At 43.2% G+C, this 11,237-nt stretch overlaps 1 protein-coding gene across 1 annotated transcript in view; it reads right to left on the bottom strand.

Annotated features, from left to right (window-relative positions):
• LOC119778830 (large neutral amino acids transporter small subunit 3-like) overlaps window positions 1–10,785 on the bottom strand; it is a 20,203-nt gene extending 9,418 nt beyond the window's left edge. Inside the window, exons 1-2 of the mRNA XM_038278216.1 lie at window positions 10,693–10,785; window positions 4,920–5,078 (exon numbers count right to left, since the gene is read on the bottom strand). Of these exons, the coding sequence (XP_038134144.1) occupies window positions 4,920–5,073 (154 nt within the window). The 5' untranslated portion in view covers window positions 5,074–5,078; window positions 10,693–10,785. The remainder of the gene's footprint in view (window positions 1–4,919; window positions 5,079–10,692) is intronic.
• Window positions 10,786–11,237: the final 452 nt, after the last annotated feature.

Genomic DNA, 11,237 nt, shown 5'->3' with positions numbered 1-11,237 from the left:
CCGTCCATTCCACCTGCTCTTAGCAGCAATGATTTTATGGGATTCTTTATAAATAAGATTGATCTTATTAAAAATAAGATCATAAGCACTCCTCTATCCGCGATTGTACCTGAGGTAGTCATGGAATCTGAACCGGGTTTAGACGGCTTTGATCCAGTTGAACTCTCTGAATTAGCAAAATTATTGTCTTCATCTAAGCCTTCAACTTGTATGTTAGATCCAGTTCCAACCAGGTTATTTAAGGAGGTATTCCCTTTGATCTCCTCCTCCATTTTAGATGTGATTAATCTATCTCTGTTACAGGGATATGTACCTAAAGCTTTTAAGATTGCTGTAATTAAACCTCTGCTTAAGAAACCGTCTCTTGACCCAGATGACTTGGTCAATTATAGACCTATATCCAATCTTCCTTTCTTATCCAAAATTCTTGAGAAAGTAGTTGCCAAACAAGTTTGCGATCACTTCCACCATAATGAACTTTTTGAAGAGTTTCAGTCTGGCTTTAGAGCTCATCATAGCACTGAAACAGCTCTGGTGAAAGTCACTAATGATATTCTCATGGCCTCAGATAATGGACTTGTATCTGTGCTCGTCCTGTTGGATCTTAGTGCTGCATTTGATACAGTTGACCATAATATTCTTTTAGAAAGACTTGAATATTTTGTTGGAATTAAAGGAACAGCACTAGACTGGTTTAAATCTTATCTATCTGATCGAATTCAGTTTGTTCATGTTAATGATAGATCTTCAACACGCTCAAAGGTTACCTGTGGAGTACCACAGGGATCAGTGCTAGGACCAATTCTCTTTACTTTATACATGCTCCCAATTGGTAGAATTATTAGACAGCATGGGATTAATTTCCACTGTTATGCTGATGATACCCAGCTATATCTGTCTATAAATCCAGATGAAGCTAACCCATTACATAGATTACAGGCATGTCTTGAAGACATAAAAACCTGGATGACTCTTAACTTTCTGCTTCTGAATGCAGACAAAACAGAAGTTATAGTCTTTGGACCAGAGTCTCTGAAAAAGAAGCTGATTAGCCAGTCACTTCATTTGGATGGGATTAAACTGATTTCAGATAATAAAGTAAAAAATCTTGGTGTTATTTTTGATCAGGACCTGTCATTTAAATCCCACATCAAAGAGGTTTCTAGAATTTCCTTCTTTCATCTGAGGAACATTGCAAAAATTAGAAATATCCTGTCCAGGGGTGATGCTGAGAAACTAGTCCATGCATTTGTTACTTCAAGGCTGGACTATTGTAATTCTTTACTATCAGGAAGTCCACAAACTGTAGTTAAAAGCCTTCAGCTGATCCAAAATGCTGCAGCCAGAGTTCTAATGAAAATGAAAAAGAGAGATCATATCTCTCCTATCCTGGCTTCTCTTCATTGGCTTCCTGTTAAATCAAGAATAGAATTTAAAATCCTCCTTCTCACATATAAAGCCTTAAATGGCCAAGCTCCATCTTATATCAGAGATCTGATTGTTCCTTATGTTCCTAACAGAGCACTTCGCTCTCAATCTGCAGGTTTACTAGTGGTTCCTAGAATTTCTAAAAGTAGAATGGGAGGCAGATCTTTTAGTTATCAGGCTCCTCTCCTGTGGAACCAACTACCAGTTTTAGTCCGTGAGGCAGACACCCTGTCTACTTTTAAGGCTAGGCTTAAAACTTTCATTTTTGATAAAGCTTATAGTTAGGGTGGCTCAGGTTATCCTGAGCTATCTCTATAGTTATGCTGCTATAGGCTTAGACTTTTGGAGGACATAGGGACCCCCATTTCATCATTCTGCTTCATTCTCTCTCTGTTCTCCTATTCTGCAGAATCTGTTAGTTCAATCTCTAACCTTCTGCTCTCTCTGCTTTTCCTCAGAGTAGCTTTGCCTCGTCTGTTCCTGTTTGGCTGTGACGTCATCCTGGAAAAAAACATCAGCTGTGCTGCTTCTATCAACACCCTTGTTAATAGATGTTGGAGATCGGCCTGTTTTCCAGTGTGGTCCTGTTTCTCTGACCGTGACTGAGTGGATGTGCTCTCTTCGTCCTCTGGCATGGGAGCTGCCTTGGAGCTCGTCTGCCTGGCTGTGTGTTTCCTGGACGGGGCCGCCTTTTACAGCTGCTTTTTGTATCTCTGCTTCTGTCTCCTTGAACCCCAGTCGGCCTCGGCAGATGGCCGCTCACACTGAGCCTGGTTCTGCTGGAGGTTTCTTCCTGTTAAAAGGGAGTTTTTCCTCTCCACTGTCGCTACAAGCATGCTTAGTGTGGGGGATTGTATTTGAGTCAATGAGTCAATGCAATCAACTGGTTTTCCTTAGATAGAAAACTTTGTATCAATTTGACTGTATGATCTGGTTGAACTGTAAAGTGCCTTGAGATGACATGTGTTGTGAATTTGGCGCTATATAAATAAACTGAATTGAATTGAATGGATGGACGGATGCTGGTTGTATGGATGGATGGATGGATGGATGGATGGATGGATGGATGGATGGATGGATGGATGGATGGATGGATGCTGGTTGTATGGATGGATGATGGATGGATGGATGATGGATGGGTGGATGGATGGATGATGGATGGATGGATGGATGATTGATGGACTGATGGATGGATGATTGATGGATGGATGACAGATGGATGATGGATGGATGGATGGATGGATGGATGGATGGATGGATGGATGGATGGATGGATGGATGGATGATAGATGGATGGATGGATGGACGGATGGATGGATGGATGGATGGATGGATGGATGGATGGATGGATGCTGGTTGTATGGATAGATGGATGATGGATGGATGCTGGTTGTATGGATGGATGGATGGATGGATGATGGATGGATGGATGGATGGATGGATGATGGATGCATGGATGGATGGATGATGGATGGATGGAGGGATGGATGGATGGATGATGGATGGATGGATGGATGGATGGATGGATGGATGGATGGATGATGGATGCATGGATGGATGGATGGATGCTGGTTGTATGGATGGATGGATGGATGGATGGATGGATGGATGATGGATGGCTGGATGGATGGATGGATGGATGGATGGATGGATGATGGATGGTGGATGGATGGCTGGATGGATGGATGGATGCTGGTTGTATGGATGGATGATGGATGGATGGATGGATGATGGATGGCTGGATGGATGGATGGCTGGATGGATGGATGATGGATGGATGGCTGGATGGATGGCTGGATGGATGGATTATGGATGGATGATGGATGGCTGGATGGATGGATGGATGGATGATGGTTGTATGGATGGATGATGGATGGATGGATGGATGGATGGATGATGGATGGCTGGATGGATGGATGGATGGCTGGATGGATGGATGGATGGATGATGGATGGCTGGATGGATGGATGGATGGATGGATGGATGGATGGATGGATGGATGGATGATGGATGGCTGGATGGATGGATGGATGGATGATGGATGGCTGGATGGATGGATGGATGGATGGATGGATGGATGGCTGGATGGATGGATGGATGGATGGATGATGGATGGTGGATGGATGGCTGGATGGATGGATGGATGGATGCTGGTTGTATGGATGGATGATGGATGGATGGATGGATGGATGATGGATGGCTGGATGGATGGATGGCTGGATGGATGGATGGATGGATGGATGGATTATGGATGGATGATGGATGGATGGATGGATGGATGGATGGATGATGGTTGTATGGATGGATGATGGATGGATGGATGGATGGATGGATGGATGGATGGATGGATGGATGGATGGATGGATGGATGGATGGATGCTGGTTGTATGGATGGATGATGGATGGATGGATGGATGGATGATGGATGGATGGATGGATGGATGCTGGTTGTATGGATGGATGATGGATGGATGGATGGATGATGGATGGATGGATGATGGATGGCTGGATGGATGGCTGGATGGATGGATGGATGGATGGATGATGGATGGATGGATGGATGCTGGTTGTATGGATGGATGATGGATGGATGGATGGATGGATGGATGATGGATGGATGGATGATGGATGGCTGGATGGATGGCTGGATGGATGGATGGATGGATGGATGGATGGATGGATGGATGGATGATGGATGGTGGATGGGTGGCTGGATGGATGGATGGACGGATGCTGGTTGTATGGATGGATGATGGATGGATGGATGGATGATGGATGGCTGGATGGATGGATGGATGGATGGATGGATGGATGGATGGATGGTGGATGGATGATGGATGGATGGATGCTGGTTGAATGGATGGATGGATGGATGGATGGATGGATGGATGGATGGATGGATGGATGATGGATGGTGGATGGATGATGGATGGATGGATGGATGGATGCTGGTTGAATGGATGGATGGATGGATGGATGGATGGATGGATGGATGGATGGATGGATGCTGGTTGTATGGATGGATGATGAATGGATTGATGGATGGATGGATGTATGATGGATGGATGGATGGATGGATGGATGATGGATGGATGGATGGATGGATGCTGGTTGTATGGATGGATGATGGATGGATTGATGGATGGATGGATGGATGGATGGATGGATGCTGATTGGATGGATGGATGGATGGATGGATGGATGCTGATTGGATGGATGGATGATGGATGATTGATGGATGGATGGAATCAATGGATGGATGGATGGAATCAATGGATGCTGATTGGATGGATGGATGGATGGATGATGGATGGATGGATGCTGATTGGATGGATGGATGGATGGATGGATGGATGGATGGATGCTGATTGGATGGATGGATGATGGATGATTGATGGATGGATGGAATCAATGGATGGATGGATGGATGGATGGTTGATGGATGGATGGATGGATGGATGGATGGATGGATGATGGATGGATGTATTTACCCAGGCAGAGGTGGGAATAGAAGCCTTCGTTCTTCAGCATGATGAGCAGGGAAGCCCAGCCCAGCAGAACAGCAGAGAAGAGCAGATTCTCAATGATAGCAGTGATGGCCATCCACCACCTCCTCCTGTAGGCCTGGGCCAGGCTGGGAGCCATGACAGCTGGGAACCAGGACAAACACAGTGTTAGCAGAACACCTTCATCTAGGATCCACCTTTATTTAGTTTCCATGGAGTTATTGAACTAAATGATAAAACACGGGTTTGGATGAGCTTCGTCTGACCAACCAGGATGAGCAGACTGCATCCATTTAGAGCTCATTGTTTCATTAACTTTGCATTGAATGGATACTAAAGGTGGATGATCCAGGTCCAGAGGGTTTAAAGCCTGTATCAAGATTAGTTCCCACCATTAGCATCTCCAGCTCTGGAGGCTGGTAATCTGGGGGGCAGAGTGTTTACTTTCTGGACCTGGATCATCCATCATCATGCAACACTGATTTAAACAAACGGAAACAAAGGGAAAAAGAACACTAAGGAAAATAAGAGCAGTACACCAGACCGAGTTGATGTCAGATTAAATTCAGTCCTACGCCACCCAGGACTCTGTTTCTTTCTGTTTGATCAGATTTATTCTAATCAGATTCAATAAATAAACTGATATCAGATAATTTAAGGTGAAATACCTCAGATTTTGATAAAGCTCAGTGATGTTAGCGTATTTAGGACCAACCTGGATGGTTACAGGTCAGGAGACAAAGGCTTTCTGTAGCTGTCTGTGTTTCAGCCACCAATCTCTATTTGTTCCCTGGATCATTGATTGCCCATCGGTGGTACAGGGTTGAAATGAAGCCACCAGCCGCCATATTGGTACTCCCTAGTTAGACCGGTCACAGTGTAAACAATACACTGCAGCATCAAACAATATGATGTTCTCATTTTCAGAGATAAATTCATCACTTTGAAACTGGCTGCTTCATAGAATCAGTAGATTAGTGTAACTTATAATAAAATAATAGTCACATCACGTTGCATAGTCATTATAAGGACAATGAAGTCTATAAATCATGTAATATAACATATTATACAAATCAAACACAATAAAATGAATGTGTTGATTGAGCAGAATAATACAGATGGGCCAAAAATACTAAATTAATGATGTACGTGTAATATACATGTATTGATGACATTCTTGTTGTTGTTACATATAATTTCAAGATTTCACTTCAAGACTGAATGATGCTATAGGGTTTACTTCTTTGTAAATTGTGCATAATCATTGATGCACTCCGGTATACTTTTTGCTGTGTCTGTGCATTAGCCTTTAAAAATGTTTCAGTTGCTTTTTTAACATGCAATATATTTCAGCACGTGCCAACAAACTACAAAAACAAAAGCATCATCCACTTAATAAAGAATTATTACATTGACATTTCACCGTGAATTACTTTCTATTTTCTGTTAGACCCAATGCCAGTGGCTAACTCAGTCAATGTCTTCCAGTCAGTCCCAGATAGCCAGACTAATGTTACGCTACAGACTATACTATAGGATCCATCGGCTATAGATGGATTTATTGGTTAGTTCATCCACTGACTGGGAAAAACCTGTGGATCATCTTCCCACAGCCAGAAAACTGCTGGTTTTTGCAGCTAAATGCTGCACAGGGAGGCATTTTTTCTGCACATCTCTATGGGAATGGGGAGTACCAATATGGTGGACGTGGCTTCACTTTTTTCGGCCAATCAGCAATCCAGTGAATTAATGGAGATCAGTGATTCTAGCCATTCTGGAGGGGCCTCTGGCTGAAAGTCTGATGCTGGGTTCTTTTGGTTTGACCAGGATCCCCAGAATGGTCCATAATGCTTATTTTTTAATTCATGAAGCAAACATACAGGCACAGTCCTCTGAATAGGCAGCAAAGCTACCCCAGATCAGAACTGTCACTTTCTCGCTTGCTGTTGCTAAGGAAATACTTCTTTCTACAACCACATTGAAGATGTGCAGCATCAGGGGCTACTTCTAGATTCTGGTCCATCTCTGATACAACCAGAGGGCTGATGTCTCCAAAGATAAACAGAAAGTGTGGTAGTCCAGTTCCCTGTGGAAGTCCACAGGGTCACACAGCCAACAGAGTTTGTCCTCTAGTCGTCAACCCTAGCAGCTATGGAGCCATCTAAAGGTGTCTGTTGGAGGGTCCTGCATTGCAAATCAGGCTGCATTAAAAACTCAATAAAATCATGCTTAGTGTGAGAGATTGCTGAAGAGTCAATGCAATCATCTGGTTTTCCTTAGACAGAAAACTTTGAATCAATCTGACTGGATGATCTGGTTGAATGTTGTTTATAAAGTGCCTAGAGATTACATGTATTGTGAATTATATAATATCTCTATCCTGGCTTCTCTTCATTGGCTTCCTGTTAAATCCAGAATAGAATCTAAAATCCTCCTTCTCACATATAAAGCCTTAAATGGCCAAGCTCCATCTGATATCAGAGATCTGATTGTTCCTTATGTTCCTAACAGAGCACTTCGCTCTCAATCTGCAGGTTTATTAGTGGTTCCTAGAATTTCTAAAAGTAGAATGGGAGGCAGATCTTTTAGTTATCAGGCTCCTCTCCTGTGGAACCAACTACCAGTTTTAGTCCGTGAGGCAGACACCCTGTCTACTTTTAAGGCTAGGCTTAAAACTTTCCTTTTTGATAAAGCTTATAGTTAGAGTGGCTCAGGTTATCCTGAGCTATCTCTATAGTTATGCTGCTATAGGCTTAGACTGCTGGAGGACATAGGGACCCCATTTCATCATTCAGCTTCATTCTATCTCTATTCTCCCACTCTGCAGAATCTGTTAGTTCAATCTCTAACGTTCTGCTCTCTCTGCTTTTTCTCATAGTAGCTTCATCTGGTCTGTTCCTGTTTGGCTGTGACTCCATCCTGGAGAGAAATATCAGCTGTGCTGCTGCCATCAACACCTTTGTTTATAGATGTTGGAGCTTGGCCTGTTTTCCAGTGTAGTCCTGTTTCTCTGACTGTGACTAACTGGATGTGCTCTCTTCATCCTCTGACATGGGAGCTGGCTCGGAGCTCGTCTGCTTGGTTGTGTGTTTGCTGGACGGGGCCGCCTGTGGAGCTGGTTGACAGTTGCCTTTTGTATCTATGCTTCTTTTTCTATGTCTGCTTCTGTCTCCTTGAACCTCAGTCGGCCTCAGCAGATGGCCGCTCACACTGAGCCTGGTTCTGCTGGAGGTTTATTCCTGTTCAAAGGGAGTTTTTCTCTCCACTGTCGCTACAAGCATGCTTAGTGTGAGGGATTGCTGAAGAGTCAATGAGTCGATGCAATCAGCTGGTTTTCCTTAGATAGAAAACTTTGAATCAATCTGACTGGATGATCTGGTGAACTGGAAAGTGCCTTCAGATGACATGTGTTGTGAATTGGCGCTATAGAAATAAACTGAATTAAAGTGAATAAATCAGAGTACAGACATCCTAAGTCTCCCTGATATAGATAGTTGTTCATGGATGCCCGCGAGTCGGATAAATTATCCGATCTCTGGGAGGTGGTTTTTTTTTAAAGTGAGTGAGAGCGGGCAGGCAGTACAATAATTCATGCATCATGTGCGGATAAGAAATACTCCGATTCCACAGGAACAACAATAGAGCGCGGGGTGTGGGGAGGAGGTTGCAGTGAAACCTGTGCAGCGTTTCTGTCCAAAGCGATGCTCTGTTCAACCAGCGTTCCAGGCGACTGGTTGTCAGAGAGCTGATTGGATCAGTCCGATAAGTTTCTCTGGTTACTCTCTGGCAGTCACCTAGTTACCACTCAAAGCTGTGCATCCTGGGAAACGGCAGAGGTTCAATCCTTGATTAAAAAATGAAAATATAGGACTAACTTTACAGCAGAATATACTAAAGTATATCCACTTCTAGTGAAGGGGAGGAACAGTGGCGGATCTAGACCAAATGTACCAGGGGGCCAGGAGGGGGCCAGCGTGTTTTCATGGGGGCCCAGAAAAGCATGAAATAAAAAACAGGACGAGGGATTCAAATATATTAATATAGCTGAATGAAGCTTCTTTACAATTAGATTTAATAAAAATTCTATTTCTTATGAGGTCAATATACATTTATAATTTAGGAATTTTACATATTTTTGACTTAATTTCAGTTAAATCTACCGTTTCTATAAAATTTTAATTAGAACTCAAGAAAAACTTAAATTCATCCATAAAAATTAGAACTTTTTTTTTATTTGTTGTGAAGATAAAAACATTTAGTAGATAAAATCTGGGATCCTATCTCAATACCACTGAAGCTATCGCCTTATTGTTTTTGAATAATTAGTAAAACAGAATTTGTGAAGAAACAGAATGAAGTAGATCCAAAGGACCCATCAGTAACCATGTCTGTTCTAGCGCATATCATCATTAGAATTTCTTTTTGTAATATGTCTTCGGTAGAGGGGCCATAACAGGGGCCAGGACGGGTTAGCATCTCCCTGAAATCAGTTTTTGGAACTTGGGATGTCTGAGAGTAGCTGACCCTTCCTTCATTTGTTGAATCTTTAACAGTGATGTCATCATAGAGGCGTTACCCTTCAGTGAAGTGCTTTCTGTCATCAGTAACAGGTCGGGTTTAGGTGCTAGCATCACCACATAAAACTGTTTAATTGCTTCTCCTGTTTGACATTTTATAAAATAAAAGGTATCTGAACATACATTTCAGTGATTGTTCTGATTTAACTTCACTGACTGGATGATAACTGTGAAAATCATCGGGTGGAGTTACTGATTCTGACCTCCAGCTGATTGTAGGTCAACATTCTGATCACTGGTGGTACCCGTTCAGTGTCTGCTAGTGCATATCTGCTAACTCTGTGAAAGAACACAGGAGCATTCTGAGCCCACAGTCCCATCATCTAATCCATCCATCAATCCAGAGACCTACTGACCATCTGCCCTGATGGTTGTAGACCAAAAAGCCGAGGAAATATTCTGCCTGTGGTTAGCGGGTCAAAAAGCCATCTTCCATCACGGTTCAGGGTTAGAGCGATACCAGCTTCATTCAGAAACTCGTTATTAATGAAAAAAAAAAAAAACTTTAAGTTTATAGAAACCGTATTTTCTGATCCCATTCATGCGTTTTTCCATTATCTACATCCAGAAGGCTTAGTGAGGCAGAGGACGTCCCTGCAGCTCAGATATATTTAGAAACAGCCTGTGCTGTTTGGCACCTGAAGACACCCTAAATGCCAAAGGGACTTTCAGAATAAGAGCCTGGAGTTAAAATCTGCCCCTCGGCTGTTTGTTTTAAACTTAAACTCCAGAAAAGTGCTGTTGTTTTTTTCCTGATTTATTCCAGAGACGCGGTTAATGAAAGGCACAGTAGTTCAGATGCTGCCGAGGCAGGAGGAAAGGAGGCCACACCAAACATGGAGACCTGCAGTCGCTGAGACTATCAGGTCTCCTGACCCCCCCCAATAGCCATGCCCCTCGCTCCCTGTTACTGCACCACATGTCTCCTCAGCCTGAGCTGAACTGGTGCCACTGGAACCTGTCCATAACTGGTCCCAGTGAAAGCTGAGTGAGGACAGCGTCACAGGGTCCGATATATTTGCAGATCTTGTTTAAACCCAAAGGTTTGCCTCTTTTCCCTTAATGCCACTCTCTGCCTGCCGCTGATTCAGGTGAAAACCTTAAATTGACTTACTGTCCCTGTAGTTCCACGCCAACACTGCCTTGCTTCACTGCTGCTGTTGCTGCTAAATGAACGTTACCTGTTATAATTCCCGTGTGTGAGCACAGATATCCGTCCCTGCGAGTGGCAGCTGTATACAGTGGCACATTAACACTTACAGTCAACCTCTCCAGGTCTATAAATGGAGCTGCAGTGTAACCTGCCCACCCCCTGACCTTATCACATAAACAAACACACGTTGAGAAACACACGGCACATTTTGGCCATGCAATCCCAGTGCCTTTTCACCCAGGATACTTAGTTATTGAGTTGACATTGAATAAAAGGTTTGAACTTGCTTTATCTCTGACAGTGAGCCACATTTAAAAATCTGGGGAATCCTGCAAAAATATTTTCACGTACATGAACGTCTCAGCAAACCATAGTAGTTTTAATGAGCAGAAGTGTCTGGTTTAGTGGGTCTATTGTGCTGCTCCACCATGGCAGCAGGAGACAGCAGGTTGATGGAGGAGGACATCATCATGTGCTCAGTGTGTGGAGAGCTGGATCAGCAGAAGGACTTTTAAGAAACTGAAGGTGGGTTTCTGAGAAGGAAAACCTGGAGAAGCAGGTGAAACAGAATAA

This window comes from Cyprinodon tularosa, unplaced genomic scaffold (assembly GCF_016077235.1).
Source record: "Cyprinodon tularosa strain WSP-4 unplaced genomic scaffold, ASM1607723v1 ctg1397, whole genome shotgun sequence".
In the NCBI taxonomy this organism is placed as follows: domain Eukaryota; kingdom Metazoa; phylum Chordata; class Actinopteri; order Cyprinodontiformes; family Cyprinodontidae; genus Cyprinodon; species Cyprinodon tularosa.
The sequence above is the reverse complement of the archived record's forward strand: the minus strand, read 5'-3'. Positions and strand labels throughout refer to the sequence as shown.